At 43.2% G+C, this 17565-nt stretch overlaps 1 protein-coding gene across 4 annotated transcripts in view; it reads right to left on the minus strand.

The window, feature by feature from the left end:
• Positions 1-17565, minus strand: part of Dnah6 (dynein axonemal heavy chain 6) — a 233090-nt gene that overhangs the window by 95731 nt on the left and 119794 nt on the right. For all 4 annotated transcript variants that reach the window (XM_042273489.2, XM_042273487.2, XM_042273488.2 and 1 more), the window contains exons 41-48: positions 16777-16908; positions 15685-15856; positions 13898-14044; positions 12597-12670; positions 10034-10188; positions 5531-5762; positions 3819-3971; positions 2007-2147 (exon numbers count right to left, since the gene is read on the minus strand). In XM_042273489.2, coding sequence (XP_042129423.2) covers positions 2007-2147; positions 3819-3971; positions 5531-5762; positions 10034-10188; positions 12597-12670; positions 13898-14044; positions 15685-15856; positions 16777-16908 — 1206 coding nt within the window. The remainder of the gene's footprint in view (positions 1-2006; positions 2148-3818; positions 3972-5530; positions 5763-10033; positions 10189-12596; positions 12671-13897; positions 14045-15684; positions 15857-16776; positions 16909-17565) is intronic.

Raw genomic sequence — 17565 nt, forward strand, 5'->3', positions numbered from 1 at the left:
TATTCATTTTACATACCAACCACAGTTTCCCCTCTCCTCCCTCCTCCTGCCCCCCAGCCTTCCCCCCCAACCCATCCCCCATTCCCACCTCCTCCAAGGCAAGGTCTCCCATGGTGAGTCAGCAGAGCCAGGCACATTTAGTTGAGGCAGGTCCAGGTCCCTCCTCCCTGCACCAAGACTTTGCAAAGTGTCCCACCATAGGCACTGGGCTCAAAAAAGCCAGTTCATGCACCAGGGACAGGTCCCGATGCCATTGCCTGGGGGCCCCCTAAACAGTTCAAGCTAAACAACTGTCTCGCCTATCCAGAGGGCCTAGTCCAGTACTATGGGGGCTCCTCAGCTATTGGTCCACAGTTAATGTGTTTCCACTAATTTGGCTGGCCGTCTCTGTACATTTTCCCATCATGATCTCAATGCCCCTTGCTCATAGAATCCCTCCTTTCTCTCATCAATTGGATTCCTGGAGATCAGCCTGGTACCCAGCCATGCAAAGAACACAGTCAATAAGACAAAATGACAGCCTACAGAATGGGAAATGATCTTCACCAACCCCACATCTGACAGAGGGCTGATATCCAAAATATATAAAGAACTCAAGAAACTAGACATCAAAATACCTAACAGTCCAATTAAAAAATGGGCTACAGAGCTAAACAGAGAATCTCAAATGGCCGAAAGACATTTAAGGAAGTGCTCAACATTCTTAGTCATCAGGGAAATGCAAATCAAAATAACTCTGAGATACTATCTTACACCTGTCAGAATGGCTAAGATCAAAAACACTGAAGACAGCTTATGTTGGAGAGGATGTGGAGCAAGGGGAACACTCCTCCACTGTTGGTGGGAGTGCAAACTTGTACAGCCACTTTGGAAATCAGTATGGTGGTTTCTCAGAAATTTAGGAATCAATCTTCCTTAAGACCCAGCTATACCACTCTTGGGCATATACTCAAGGAATGCTTAATCATACCACAAAGGCACATGCTCAACTATGTTCATAGCAGCACTATTCGTAATAGCCAGAACCTGGAAACAACCTAGATGCCCCTCAACTGAAGAATGGATTAAGAAAATGTGGTATATATACACAATGGAGTACTACTCAGCAGAGAAAAACAAAGACATCATGAAATTTGCAGGCAAATGGATGGAACTAGAAAAAAATCATCCTGAGTGAGGTAACCCAATGTATTTCTCTTCCTGGATTATTTTTATCAACACACACATAGAGTTTAAAATTGCCGTTAAAAAGTACTTGTTTCTCGGCCAGCAAGATGGATCAGCAGGTAAAGGTGGTTGCTAGCAAGTCTGACAACCTGAGTTTGACCCCTGGACCCACATGGTGGAAGGAGAGAACTGACTCCAGCAAGATGACATCTGACCTCCATATGAGTGTTGTAGCATATACCCTGCCTCCTAAATAAATAATACAATAAGAAATGTAAAGATCGGGCTTTCTTGGTTTCATTGTGCCATTCTAGCCCTTACTCATGTCTTTCTGTTTCCTTTGGGAAAATCTCTTGAGAGTGTTGCTTATACTCACTGTCTCTGACCCCACGTTTCATTGAGATTTATTTATTTTTACTTTGTGTGTATTGGTATTTTGCCTGCATGTATGTTATGCATCACATGTGTGCAGTGATGACTTTTAGCAACCATGTGGGTGCTGGGAATCGGACCTGGGTCGTCGGGAGGAACAGCGGAGCCGTGTTAACCGCTGAGCCATCTCTCCCACTCTGCCTCCTCTCTTCTTCATTCCCCCCCCCTCCCCGGCCATGCACTGAAACAGCTCTTGTCCGGATCACAATGACTTCGGTGTCAGGGGCCTCTCCTTCCTTTACAGACTGTGTTTTCTCTTTGTTGTGACCATTACCATAATCCTATATCTGAGTAACTTCCTAGAAGCCTTTAGAACTGACCAAGTATCATGAGCTGTGCTCAGACAGCGTGGTGGCCCCACACAAGCAAACCAGTCTTCTCCAAGAGGTGTCCTGGGTGTCACCAACCTGGACAAACCAGTCGATGGTGCAGCAGTTCACCAGGGAGGGGAACATTCGGCATCGGGACCGGAAGGCCTCGCCAACCGGGCTCATGCAGAGAACAATGTGCAGCTTCTGCCTCACTCTGCTGATGAAATATTGAAACACCTGATGGAAAAGGTCAGCGTTCAGTTTAAAATAGGAGAAAACAGCAAGGAAAACAAGTGAGGATACTATCACCAAAAACCGTTAGTTTAGGTCAATGAATTGCCAACATCTATACTCAGTGTGGTGGACAAAATCTAGACTCATTGGGAGGATGCCTGTGAGGGGTTATCTTGCTCATATTACTTGGTGTGGGAAGACCCATCTTAATTCTGGGTGGGACTGTTTTCTAGGCAGGGGATCCTGGACTTTATAAAGTAGAGAAAGGAGCTGGGCTCTAACATGTACACATTCATTTCTCTGCTTTCTAGTTGTGGATGTGATGTGTCCAGTTGCTTCAAGCTCTTGGTACCATGACTTCCCTGCCATGCTGGGCTGTACCAATGATGGACTATGCCCCTGAACTATGAGCTGGAATAGACTCTTTCATCTTTAAATTTGTTAGGTATTTTTATCACAGCAACAAGAAAGTAGTAAAGATACTCATGCAGTCTGAAAATATTAAAAATGACAGCTTGAGGCAGACCTGGTGGTGATACAGTAGTATAATACAGCTACTCAGGAGGCTGAGGCAGGAGGATTGCAAGTTCAAGGCCAGCCTGATCTATAGAGTAAGTTCAAGGTCACATTGATATATTGTGTACTCCAATAAAGCTTACCTGGGGAGCAGAGGACAGAGCCAGCCACTAAATTAGACATAGAGGTCAGGCAGTGGTGGCACCCACCTTTAATCCTATCACTCTGGAGGCAGAGATCTCTGTGAGTTCAAGGCCACACTGGGCTACATGAGAGAAACAGAACCAGGCAGTGGTGACACACACCTTTAATCCCAGAAACTAATATGGCAGGACACAGAAAGGTATATAAGGCATGAGGAAACAGGAACTCGCTCTCTTGAGGCTGAGGATTTCATAGAGGCAAGCTAGTGGTTTGGCTGGCTGTTCTACTTCTCTGATCTTTCAGCTTTCACCCCAATATCTGGCTCTGGGTTTTCTATTAACACCTTTTAAGATTTGTGTTACTTTGGGAAATTCAGTGAGACTTAGTCTCAAACAATAAAAATGGAGTACTGGAGTTCAGTGATAGATGGCTTATCTACTATGTGAAACCCTGGATCAATTCCTGGTATCTCAAAGAAAGAAAAAGACCTGCTGATTCTATTTATCATCTCTGACCCAGGGCAGTTCTCACAGGGACACAGTAACTGTCCAGGTATAATAGCCCCAAAGTGGAAGGAGGTGCAGAGAGAAGGAGGGACAGGGGTGCCTGAAATCATGGTGCTGGAGAAGTGGAGGTGGGCAGCAGCTATATTGTTCCAGAGAGAGAAAACACATTCCTGTTTTCATTGTGCAGAACCTTGCTGCCAGACAAGGGTATGAAAAGCATTAGGCTTCAGCCTGCAGCCTCCCTCAGGCTAGACACTGCAGGTGTATCTAATAAGCACAGGCTCGAAGAAGAATACGGGGAGCTGACTGACTGTAATCTCTGTGGGGGCAATAGGTTTTCTGATTGTGTTTCCATGGACACACAGAAAATAGAATACATAGAATCAGAAGGAAAAAATCATATAAAAATCTACCTATGGACTCCTTATAGGTGAACTGTGGGCTGCTGAGCAAAAGGCTAAGGTAATCGTTGCTTAGAAAGTCATGGAACTATTCTGGAATGTGCTACCTCATCTCTGTTCCCTTCAGAAATTCCAACTTCCTTCGCTTTTGGTCGGGTGGCTGCTAAAACCTGCTCCAGCTCATCCTTTTCGAATAAATTAGGCACTTCACCTGAATTTAGAATATTATTGATGTCTTCAAGGAACTCTTCCACAACGATCTGTAGGGAAAGCAGAGTGGCCATTGTAAGTTCATCACGCTACAGTTACTACAGGAAGTTATCAAGTATTCATTCCAAAACTCACAGGTACCAGTTCCACCTTTAAAAGATACTTAAACGGCAGATAGCATCCTCAATCCTAACACAATCCTAATCCTCAATCCTAAATTCTATGGAGTTTCCATCTTTCTCTCTTGTTTTGTCTATTTATTTATTTATTTATTTTCATTTTTTTAAATTTATTTTACAATACTATTCAGTTTTGTTTTGTCTCTTGAAGAGCATTTGCATCTGTTCTGGCTTCACTGCTCTTGCTGTGATAAAACACAAAAGGGACCCTGGGAAGAAAGGGCTTATTTGAAGTACAATGCCAGGCTGCAGTCAAGGCAGGAACTCAAAGCAGCTAGTAACATGACATCCACAGCCAAGAGCAGCGAGAAATAAACGTGTCTTTGTTGCCTGTTTGCTCACGCTCAGCTGGCTTCCTCACTCTCTTCTACTGTTGGGACCCCCTGCCCAGGGAATAGAGCTGCCCATAGTGGGCTGGGCCCTCCCACATCAATTACCAATCAATTCAGTCCCTCACAGACATGCTCCCAGGCCAATCTGATCTAGAGAACTCCTCAACTTAAACTCTTTCTCAGGTGATTCTAGATTGTGTCAATTTGACAGTTAAAACTCACTGGCACAATACCCATCAAAGTCATATGCACAAGTATCTTGTATTCTGCTCCATTCAGTCACGATTTCATTGTAAATATTAAACCACAAATATGGGAGCACAACACACCATGGAGACAACGTGCCTTGCATTTCCATGGACATAAATGGTTGACAATTTAGTTTATATCATGAATTTATCTTTAGGCCTAGAGCTTTGCTCCTCAGCTGGCAGCAAATTATTTTCATGCACCAGATTCCCAGGAGTGAGATTAACATGTAAAGTGAATTAATATCAACTATTTCTTATTTAGGTCAAATATGACTTTAGTAATGTTTAATATTTACTTTTGTTAATTTGCATTTTATAAGCACTTCCTTTTGGAGAATTTGACTGGTATATCGTTGCTTTTTAAGTGGGAGCAAAGTTAGCCACATTGACTTCTCTTAGGGAGGACTACTACAAAACAGCATCTTCTGAACATGACGTGGCTCTGTACTCATAACTCACAACAGCTGTGGCTATCTGCACAAGACCTGCATGCTCTCAGGGCAGTCAGTGTTCCAGCATGGATGGGGAAGGGTGTGCAAAGCCTTGCTCCTTGCTAAGAACCTACTGATCTCTGATAGCTGATGAGATTGGGTGAATCAGTTTTTTCCAAGAGCACAGCCCCTAGTAGGTTGCCCATGCTCCAGCAGAGGGCTCTACACCCATGCACACATGGGTGGAACTAAATGGACTCAGTAGGTTATTAAAAAAAAAAAGAAAAAAAAAGAAGACATGAAGTTGGGAGAGGCAATGATCCTCTATACTTTTCCGTCTTCAACACACAGTGGAATGTAACCCCATGCATTCCCAGTGGGTGGTAACCCTATGTGCTCACTGTTTGAATATGTACCTGGGTATCTGTGAAAAGGAAAACCATATTTTTGTCTTCCACACCAGCCATCTTGTACAACTTCCTCAGGTCTTCATGGAAACTGTCATAATTGTACCCTCGGCTAAGTTCAATCTGTAAACATTTGTAACCACATATGTGAGCTGCAAGTCTCGTGAGGGACTGCTTTCCCGTGCCTCCTACCCCGACCAGCAGGGCATTGCCTCTTTCCTGGCGGATCATCCGAGCAATCCTGCAGGAAGTAAAGCAGGGGAAGACTGAGTTCAGGTTCACAGGCGTGGCTTCTGCTGAGAGGGTCCTGCTACAGTGGGGATGGCAGAGGCCAGCTAAGCAGGATGTGCAGGTGAGAACCGGGCTATCTCAGGCAAATCAGGGTTGGATGAGTACTATTACTGACTCCTTTCTCCATCTCTCCTCGGATTCACCACAGGCTGGTGGCTCTCTGCCTTGGGTGTACAAATTTAAAATAAAGGAAGAGTTCTTTTTCTCGTTGTTTAAATGGAAAGGAACCTTGATTGATCATGGATACTGCTCATGCATCGGCAAAGCCCAGGTCTCTACCTAGAATGGCAAGCACGCACAAAAGTCTCTGGATCTAGAATAAGACACTGTGGTTCTGAAGAGGGTCAGGTGTCAACAGGGCCAGTCACTGTATAGATCCACAACATTCTAGAAAGCTGTTGTGATGGTTTGCGTAGGAATGGCTTCCATGAACTCATGTATTAGAATGCTGGTCCCCAGTTGGGAAAGGTTAGGAGGTGTGGCCTTGTTGGAGGAGGTGTGTCACTGGGCTCAGGACTTGAGGTTTCAAAGCTCCATGCCATTTGCAGTTAGCCCCATCCCCTCGTGTCTGTAGATCAGATACAAGCTCTCAGCCACTGCTCCAGCGCCTGCCTGCTCCTGTGCTCCCTGCCGTGATGGTTGTGGATTCTAACCCTCACTCAACACTTTCTTTTCTAAGTTGCCTTGCTCAGGGTGTCTCGGTCACGGTCACAGCAATCCAACAGTAAGACACTTGTTGAGTCACTTCAGTGCAGATTTAAAACAGTGCAGAGGACACCCAAGAAGGAGAACACGGGACCTGAATTCAGAGACAAGTGGAGAGATACGGATAGATGGGACCACTAACCCGAGGAGGAGGTTAGCAGAAGTTGCATATCTCATGTAGGATATTGTGGGAAATGAAGCAGGTGAGCTATGTTGAAAGAATGCTCAGAATGACTCAGAAGAGAGAGAGAGAGAGAGAGAGAGAGAGAGAGAGAGAGAGAGAGAGAGAGAGAGAGAGAGACTGTGGAAAGGATGTGGAAGAACACGGAAGCAAAGGAGGATAAACCATGGGGAGAAAATAGAACTTTAGAGACCACATGACAATAGCTTTAGAAGGAGAAACAGGAAAGACTGGAGTTGTCTCTGAGCTAAAGAGGCAGCTCAGGGGGTTCAAGGGCACCTGCTGCCAAGCTGGAAGACCTGAGTTCAATCCCCAGGGCCCACATGATAGAAGGAAAGAATTGGCTAACACACGCGCACACGCACACATATTTAAGGGTTGGAATCAAAAGCTGCACCTACCACTTCTATCTCTGAGATCTATATTTTTGACACAACTTAAAAATGTTATGAGCGTCTAAAGCAGGAGTAATAGATTTCCCACATAGAAATGAATCACATAGGATGGCCACACAACAGGCCTCAAGGCATCATTTCATGAGATGATATGGTGAGAGACTGAGCGAGGGGGTAAATATCACGTTGTGGCTCAGAGATGATCTCCAAACCTATCCTAGGTGAGTCTGAAGATATGCAGAAGAAAGAAGAAAATTTAAAAATCTAAGAAGGTTGGGCTGGAGAGATGGCGCAGAGGTTAAGAGCACTGGCTGCTCTTCCAGAGGTCCTGAGTTCAATTCCCAGCAACCACATGGTGGCTCACAGCCATCTGTAATGAGATCTGGTGCCCTCTTCTGGCCTGTTAGCATGCATGTAGGCAGAACACTGTATCCATAATAAATAAATAAATCTTAAAAAAAAAAATCTAAGAAGGCAGGAAGGATGTATAAGAATGAGCAGTACCCATGGAGTTCAAGTCTGAATATTGATGATTACATGACCCCAGGGAGTGATGGTAGTAATGAATTCTTAAAAACAAAATAGAAAATGTAAAAGTAATTTCTTCCAAAAAATTATCATCAGTGTTTGAAATGGGGGTTATCGATGGGAGTGAAAATTGTTCCGATACAGTCTGTGGGTACATTGGCAAAAGAACATGCGAGCCAAGCAGTGTCTTAACAGCGCAGTGGTAAATGGTCTTGCCAATAATGCAAGCTGTGGCAAACACGACTTCTTAAATTTGAGTTAAAGAGCAGAAATGCAGGACACATGCAAGACTTCATTTGCTATTATTTATGTGAAAAAAAATTTGTGGGAATTAATTGTCAGTTTGCATAAGGACTGGGAGTGTAAACCCGCAGATCTGTTAAATTGTAGCAAAGGGAAATCCCACTCACTAATAATTTCAAGCTGAGTTTTGCAAAATAAATGTCATCAAATATGGGTATCACTTTTAAAGTGCAATATCAGAAATTTATGAAGTTAAACATATTGAAGGCTGGAAATTCTCTTTTAATAAGTAACATGAAATATCCAGGGTAACTTTTTAGGGATTTGAGACAGGTTTTGGTATAATAGCTCAGGCTAGCCTCAAACTTGTAGCAATCTTGCCTCATCCTCCCAAGTGCTGGAATTAATTATAAGCACTGTGCTCCTGGCATGATCCAGGAGAGTTGTACCTGGTAAGGATAAAGCTAAGAGAAGCACGGGGAATAATTTGAAAACACTTACAGAGCTTTTATGAAAAAAATCAGGCCTGTTTTGGTTTGGGAGGCCTGCAGTGGAGTTAGAAGCAAAGGTTTGAATACGATTCCCAATCCTGTAATTCATTAGAAGGAAGACTTGAGAAAGTGTACCTATTTTTTCCATGAGATAGTCCAAAAGTTGGCTGCAATATTTTTCCTGGTCCAACTTGTTCTTGGATCCCATCAAGGGCTAGAGCTCTGTTCTTTTCTTGTGAGCCTGGGTGTGCCTGTGTGGCTGGTTTGGCTGAAAGACTAGGTGTAGTAGAATAGGTACAACTTCCAAAGCTAAGTTATAGGGCCATTTGGCCTTTCCTCTGCCCTTGCTGTTGGAGCCAGGGCCATTATTTAGGGAAGCCCAGACATCCCACTCCTGCAGCATAGGGGCATGTGGAGAGGGCATTTGAGGATAGATGCTACAGGCACTCCAGGTACTGTCTGATGGGACTCCACGAGATAACCCAAGAGAGAGGCCTATAACCGTAAAAGACAATGGTGAACAGATCGAACAGATACAGGCATGTCTAAAAAGCCAAGTGGAACATTCTCTGAGCATTATTTGCAGAGAGACTGATATACTGAGCCAAGAGAGGCCTGTGATGTTAAATGGTGGTTTTACATGCTCCTTGTTCCTACTCCCTAGAATGGACCTGACACCAGAAGCCACAGGAAATAAATGCTGGCTCACTTGGAAAGGTTATTTTAACACTTAGAACTGTCTAAAAGGACATGAACAATTCTACAAAATGGTGTGTATCCCAAAGACTGAAGATATTCAGGCTCTATACCCACATGTGAGGAATGTCCCTCCAAGAGGGCTGTAAGTGGATAGGAGTCACACTTCTAAGCAGATGGATCTATCCTCAGGGTTCAAAACTATGATCTTGAGCTTTCTCTGTAGGCACACACATAATTATCCTAATATATCTCTTAAAGCACTTTAGATACTATTTGTAACAAGACAACAATAAAAACAAACAAATAAAATTGATTAATATTTTGCAGTAATAGGGACTAGAGAAATAGCTTAATGGTTAAGAACACTTGTTGCTCTTGCAGAGAATTCAGGTTTGGTTCCCAGCACTCTCATGGTGTTTATAACCATCTGTAAATCCAGTTCCAGGGAATCCTATACCCTCTTTTCACCACCAAAGGTATCATACACACACAGTACACATGCATTCATGTAGACAATGCACCCATACACATAAATAAATCTAACATCTCCATATTTAGCAATAATGACCTGTGGGATTCCATAGAAAATTCACGTGGTATGTATTTAAAGCATATATTTTGTGGCTAGAGAGATGAATCAGTGATGAAGAGCATGTACTACTCTTCTAGAGGACCTGGATTTTGGTACCAGCAACCACATAGGGCAGTTCACAACTGCTTGTAGTTCTCACTCCAGAGGATCCAACATCCTTTCCTGACCACCTCAGGCACCACACACACACACACACACACACACACACACACACACACACACACACACACACATATAAATAAAATGTTTTTAAAACATTATAAAATATCTTTTAGTCCATATTGAGCATTTCTACAAGACTTTAACTCGACTAACGCATCGAAAGTGCTATCCTTTAATGAAAAACAAACAGGATCAGTGTGTAACTGGGGGCTTGTAGCACGGTACCTTGACACATGCTCTATGGCATCCTGGAAGAACACCAGCTTTACTTCCTTAGGGTTTGTGAGGTTATAGTCATCAAGATAGTCCTGTAGAACATTCCCAATTTTCTCTATGTCAGGCAAATCATCGTAGATGCGGTCAGACGGATCTGCTCCAAACTGTACGACATTTTATGGGGACACACCAAGTTGGATCAATTACCTTACATAGACATATGACACACACACAGTCTGGGAAATTCATTTCACTTCATCTTTTCAAGTGGTAGGTTGTAATGTCAATGATTTTTGCAATAAAATTCATGTAGAAAGGAGTTTGGAAGCATCTTAATTTTTTTGTGCAATCCAATGCTCTGGTTTATACCTTGTTCTTAGGGTGTTCACATTCAAAAAGGTAACTGAAAATAAGTACCACTTAATGGTAGGCAAGTGCTTTACCGCTTAGTCAAGCCCCCAACTCAGGTCTGGCTCATCTACTTTACTTTGCTCTGTGTGTGTGTGTCCAGGTGAGTGTGTGTGTCTGTATAAGTGGATATTCTATTGTGGGGTCAGAGGACAACCTTGGATGACATCTGTCCTAGAATCCTTCTTCTTCTTCTCCTTTTTTTTTTTTTTTTTGTCTTATTGTCCCAGAACCTTGCAAAGTAGGCCAGGCTAGTTGGCCTGTGGTTTCTGTGGATCCCCGTCTCTGCCCCTCATCTATTGCTAGGATTATAGGTGTATGCTACTGCACCTGGATTTTTACATGGAGTTCTGGGGATCTGAATTCATGTTATCATGTAAGCACTTTACCAACTCGGCCACCTCCCCAGGCCTGTCTTTTATCCTTCCATTTGATAATGCTATCACTAAAAGCACATAGCAAATGTAATTTGTGAAAACAAGTCCTTGAGCTTTATTTATCTTACTTACTTTGTTTTGTTTAAGCTTGTCTTTCTTTCCTTTAAAATTTTTGTTGGTAATTTTGAACATGCATACAACATATTTAGATTATATCCATCTTTTCCCAACTCCTATAAAATGGCCCTCATACCCCCCCTCCTAATTAATGCTGTCTTATATTTTTTAAGAATTAATTGGTTGAGTTTTATAACCATTGAGTCCAGTCCGATCAGTACTGCCTATCTGTGCATGGGTCTAGGCCTGTCCACTCGAGCACAATTGGTGACTTTCCTGGCCACCAATTACTGATGACTCCTTAGCTAGGGGTGTGGGCACCCATGGGGAATACTGACTATTTTAACCCTGTACAGGACTTGCACAGGCATCTATGGCTGCTGTACCCTAACTTTTTATGATAACTTTAAATAGGTATATTTCATATAAATACATTATCCTTTTCCCTTGTAAGGTGGAAATACTTATCTGGAGTGTAGCCCTGCATATAGCTTATAGAAGGACCAGTTTATTATCAAATTATTAGCTTTGATTGGCAAGCTGCTATGTACCTTGCTTTGTGTGTGAGGCTGAGACTTCAGTGAACAAAATGGGTATGGCCTTTGGCCTTGAGACATCAAGAATGTGTTCTGCAAGTAAGAGTTAGTTTTGTGGAAGCAGATGGTGGTTTGCTATGTAGGTGGGGGTGGTGCTGTGGAATGGTCTGTATGTCAAATGTGTTGCTCTGATTGGTCAATAAATAAAACACTGATTGGCCAGTAGCCAGGCAGGAAGCATAGGTGGGACTAACAGAGAGGAGAATTGAGAGAACAGGAAAGTGGAGGGAGACACTGCCAGCCGCCGCCATGACAAGCAGCATGTGAAGATGCTGGTAAGCCATGAGCCATGTGGCAAGGTATAGATTTATAGAAATGGATTAATTTAAGATGTAAGAACTAGATAGCAAGAAGCCTGAGCCATTAGGCCAAACAGTTCAAATAATGTAAGCGTCTGTGTGTTTATTTTATAAGTGGGCTGTCGGACTGCTGGGGCTTGGCAGAATCGGGAGAGAAAACTCTCCAGCTACAGGGTGGAGTTGAGCAGGGATGGGAGATTTGTTCTAGGAAGGTTCAGAGGGTAAAATTAGGCCCATGTGTTGACATTTTGGATGGATGGAGAGAAGAGTACAATGATATAAAAGGTAATTAAGTATAAGAATGCTACTAATTAGAGTTTCTTGAAATTAAGAAGGCATCTCCTTTGACTAATAAGCTCTTGTGGTTGGAAGCATTTGGTCAGGGGTTGCACAGCCATGTAGAATACGGGATCTTGGGTCTGAGTTAAGGCATGAAACCTCTTTGCCTCCTTCTGATGGTGCTGGTTTGAGCTATCACCAAAATGAATGTAATTTTTGCTGCAAAAGACTAGAGACTGAATGTTTTTTGGTGTTGCAGATCACCTGTCTTTGCCTCTGCTACTGCACTCGCTATCATTGGGCAAAAGAGTGTAGCTGCATTTAGCTGGAACATAGTTATAAAAACTAGGCAGCAGGCAGATTTGGCCCATGGAACTTAAGCTTGCCCACACTTGGCTTAGATATTTAGTCTTTACAAATGCAAAATCCTGTGTAAATGAATTGGATTTGGAAAACAGCAAATTCACCAAAACCAGTTAGGCAATTAACTACTCACCTTAATGAAATCACCAAATATGATAGGTTTTTTCAAAAAATATTCCAGGTCAATTGCAATTCCAAAGTGCTTGTCTGTTAAAACACAAAAGCAACTTTACTATGGAAATCATCTTGAATGTAGCTTTTTTTTTTTTGTTTGATTTTTTGAGACAGGGTTTCTCTGTGTAGCTTTGGAGCCTTTCCTGGAACTCATTCTGTAGCCCAGGCTGGCTTCAAACTCACAGAGATCCTCCTGCTTCTGCCTCCCAAGTGCTGGAATTAAAGGCAGGCACCATCACTGTCTGGCAAATATAGCATTTTAATAAAACCTGCAGAATAATATCTGCAGTTGATATGAAAACTGAGAGAGAGAGAGAGCTAAGCAAACAACATACTCTTTTAATTGGGTGGATAATTTCCCAGAGTTAAGATTGTTTAGCAAGTATTTAAAAACTTTTGTTAAATAGTAAATATTGAAGACTTATTCAATAAAAAGGATAATTTTAGAATTATAGTAATTTATTTTTATTTTAATCTGCTTTAAAAAATTAAAATCATAGCACTTTTTTTTTTTGAGACAGAGTTTTATACTCTAGCCAATGCCAGCCTCAGACTCATGGCAATCCTCTTGCTGAAGCCTCCTGGGTGCTTGGATTATGGAAATGAGATACTACACCCAGATAAAAATATGTTTTTCAGTTATCACATAAAATAACGGGTTTCATTATGCCAATTTGACATATGCAGGTCATTGTTTTTGTTTGTATTTCCCCTTCTTTGCTCCTCTCCCTTTCCCTCTATCTAATCCTATCTGTGTCCATGTGAGATATGTGTGACTCTGTATCACATGGGTCTGCTTATAAATATATATATATCTACATCTGGATTCCCCATGATAGAAGAAGACATGTGATATTTATCTTTCTGTTCACCCACAACCCTCTCTCGTCCCCTCCCACATCATTTCAGACTGTGTCCTCCCTACCCTTCTCCCTTCTGTTACAGGATTCATCAATGGTCTCTGTATCTCTGTATCTCTGTATCTCTGTATCTCTGTCTATTCCTTGTATGAGAAGAAACATGTTATCCTGGCTTCTTATTAGAGAATAGTCTATTTCTCCACTTTCCTGCCTCTATTTCTGATTTCATACCTGATTGAGACTACCAAACCTTTCTTTATTCTAGTAACTAATTTTCATAATATTTATATATATTTGAGTTATCAAAAATTTTAGTTATGAATGACTAAAACTCAAAATCATTTCATTTCCCTTATGAAAAAAAATTAAGAATAAAAGAATAGCTAAGTAAGATATTTACTGGCCATTTCTGTCAAGATAACATGGAAGTAGTGTTTGTCTTCATTGTTGATCAAACGATCATGGAATACTCTTTGACATTCGTGGCAAAACAGTCGAAATATTTGCATTTCTTCTCTTATTGTTCCTGGATCACATTGGAGAATACCTGTGTGGTTTTTTTAAGAAAAGGGAAAAATTTGCATTCATGAACTCATTTATCACAGTTTAATAAAGTATGAAACATCCCTAGTCCAGCTTGGGATGGAAAGAAGTGGTTAGATTTGGGATATATTTTCAAGGGGGAGGTTGTTCAAGGCCTGTGACCAGAGGAGTTAATGGTAGTCCCCTCTAGGGCAGAGATAGCCATGGCCAGTGGTGGAGGGATGAAGCAAGAATCCACTTTTCTGTATGCGTGAGACAGGGTTTCACTATGTAGCTCCGGTTGACCCAGAGCACACTTTGTAGACCAGGCTGGCCTAGAACCCACAGAGACCTGCTTGCCTCTGCCTCCTGAGTGCTGGAATTAAAGGCGTGCATTAACACATCTGGCTAAGAATCTACTATCAATCTGCTAATTTAAGAAGTTCAATTGGACATCTGAGTGAGGACCTTGGGAAGAGTATGGCACGTGGGAGACACTTGCTAAGACAGGAGGCTGAAATCGGTGATAGAGAACTGACTGAGGAGGTTGGACAAAACATGGACCTAGGACAGAACCCAGAGGCCACAATTTTAAGGTAGAGCAGATGAGCAGCCATCAGTGCAGATGGATTGGCAACAGCCAGGGACAGAGAAGGGAACACAGGAGAGTTTGTACCCTGGACTGCTTGGGTGGGGGAGAGGGCAGTGCCAAACACTGAGATCTGGCCTGTGGGAAGCCAAGTTAAGTCCAGGGTTAAGTATACGCTTTGACTGACTCATGTTAAAGGTAGAACTGAAGGGATCATGAGGAGAGGCCATTTTTTCTTTTTTTACAGGAGTCTTTCTAGAAAAGGAGAGGAATAGTACCTCAGGAGAATTAACTTGATCTAATAGCAGAGAATTCTATAAAAGCAAAGTGGGGATTATATGAAGCAAATCTCCGATGAGGAAGGTGGAGATGGACCTTCATAGCAGAGGGCGTATACAGGCGCAGCTCATCTCAGGGCAGGAGAGAAGTTGTTTGGGAGATTTGGGAGATGAGGTGTCTCTGATCTGATTACTTCTATTTTTCAGTTTTCTCTCTCTCACTTTCATCTGGAAGTGAGAAGGGGGATGGATGTTGGGGATTTGAGAAAGTTCTGGAGTTCAGCATGAGGTAGGAGGGTAAGGGGACTTGAATAAGCTATGCTCTGTGTCTTAGCTACCTTCCCGTTGCTGTGATAAAACACCTTGGCAAAAGCAGCTGAGGAGGAAGGAGAGGTTTAGCTTCCCTCACAGCTCCAGGTAATAGTCCATCTTTTCGGGGAGGTCAGATGAGCAGGAGCTTGGGGCAGCTGTGCACAACACATCCACAGTCAGGTAGCAGAGACAGGAGAGTGGAGAAGTAGAATGTGTGCGCAGCTTACTTCCTCCTCCTTACACAGTCTGGATCTCAAGCCCAGGGAATAGTGCCACCCATAGTGGACAGGTCTTCCCGCCTCAATTAGCCGTGCCAAGAAGGTCCTCTCCCAGGTGGTTCTAGAACTCATCATGTGGAAAATTGAGATTAAGCATCATGCTAGGGGGGCCTAGTTGAATCATAGACACCTTGGTGCACATGATTCTGAGAGAGTTGGTGGAAGGCAATGGAAACGCAGAACCAAGGATGAAGGTTCGGTACACTACCTTGCACACACTTGGATAAGTCTCTCAGGTTAAAGACGTAATGGGACTTGGCTGGGGTTGGCAGGAGATCGACACTCATCCTGTTATAAATCTCAACTGCAGCTTCCACAATGTTTGATGAAGTTTGCTTTACAGCTGGTGGGAAATCAGCCAGGAAGCCATTCAAGATGGCCTGGAACCAGAAATGCAATGAGAGTTACATTTTTAAGCCAAATATTTGTCTTTCAAGTACTCTGGTTCTGATACCCTTTCTAAGCGCAACTAGAAGACTAAATTCCAACACAAAGGCATCTGTGTGTCAAGCCCTTGTTCAGAATGTACTCTCAAGAACAGGATTTTTCTTGTGATTTGTTTGGTGTTTGGGTTGGCTGAGTGGAATTCAAAGTGATATGTGACTTACCACAAACCTTCCATTTCCTGTCTCTGTGACTCTGTTCCCTCAAGAAATCTCTGTTCCTCTCTGTCGGTTTGAACCCTCCTCCAAGGCCAGCCTTGGGTGATTGGTGATGGCATGCCCTCCCTTGACTCAAATTTTGTCATCACTCTTTTCAGAATAATGCTTCACGTTTATCGGACACTTCTGAGCCCTTCTAGGTTAAGGTAACAACGTGCTTCCCATTTAAAAGATGAGCAATTGGTCCCTTGGGGAGGTTAGTACAGGAGGGAGTAAGATGGCTGACGGTTCATAGTGGTGGTGGAGAGTCGATGAAGTCTGTCTGGGATGTGAGGAACGGGAGCTGCCTGGAGTGGTCTGTGGTTTGAGGGGACACCCAGGCCTGGCTGTCATGTCTGAAGTGTGAGCAGAGGTGAGGACTGGGCAGTGGAGGAGGTCTCCTTTCTTTAAGAACAAATGTCACATTTAATCTGTCTGCATTCCTAAATGGTCTGCCTTGTGAGACCACAACTACAGCAATCAGGGATGCAGACGCTTGTCAGCTGCTCTTTGGGTGCCTATGGTCACATGCTTCCTCCTTAGGAAAGGGGTGGAAGGGGTCCCCCGAAACCCAGCGGACTATGTTGACTATGACATCCGAGGATCTCATGTTACATATTTTCTTTTCCCCATCTTGTCAAGTTAGAATCCACACTCACCTGAAAAATCTGCTTTAGACTGTGCTCCGAGGGCATAGGGAGGCACAGCATGCTGAAGTGTCGGATGAAGCGGGGTGTCACAGGGTTGCGGCCCCCTCCTGGGGGAGCACATGCTGATACAATTGTTACATCCTGTGTGGAGAGAAAAGCCACTTGGGTCACTCTGCAGAGAAAGAGATAAGATCTGCCCTCCCTAACATCAAGACTTGGCACCGATATTCTTTTGAGGACCTATCAGGAGCCAGCATTGTGACCCCATGACTAGCTGAGGTCACTATTCCTACCCTCATTTCATGATGGAAAAACCAAGGTCTTGGGTGTTTAACTGAGTTGCTCAGTTGGCAGTGTCAGGGCTGTGTTTTGCAAAGGCCACTCTGGGGGCTGGGCAAGATGGCTCAGGGTGTACGAATGTGTTCTGTCACCCTTGTGGATTCCTGAGAACTTCCCTAGCACCAGGTTTTGACTGCCCTAACTGTCATCAAAGAGCCTGCATCCAGTAACTGATGGAAAACAGATGCAGAGATCCACAGCCAAGCCCCAGGCTGAGCTCCAGAGGTCCAGTTGAAGAGAGGGAAGAAGAATTCTATGAGCAAGTGGCATCAAGATCATGATGGTGAAACTTACAGATACAACCGAACCAAGCTAGTGGGAACTCAGGAACTTTAGACCAATAGCTGTGGGGCCTGCATGGGACTGGACTAGGCCCTCTGCATAAGCGAGATAGTTGTGTTCACTCCCTTTGTTCTGTGTTTATAATCTAGGTTCTCAACTACCTGCTTCTCTCATCCT

Source organism: Peromyscus maniculatus, chromosome 3 (genome assembly GCF_049852395.1).
Source record: "Peromyscus maniculatus bairdii isolate BWxNUB_F1_BW_parent chromosome 3, HU_Pman_BW_mat_3.1, whole genome shotgun sequence".
NCBI lineage: Eukaryota > Metazoa > Chordata > Mammalia > Rodentia > Cricetidae > Peromyscus > Peromyscus maniculatus.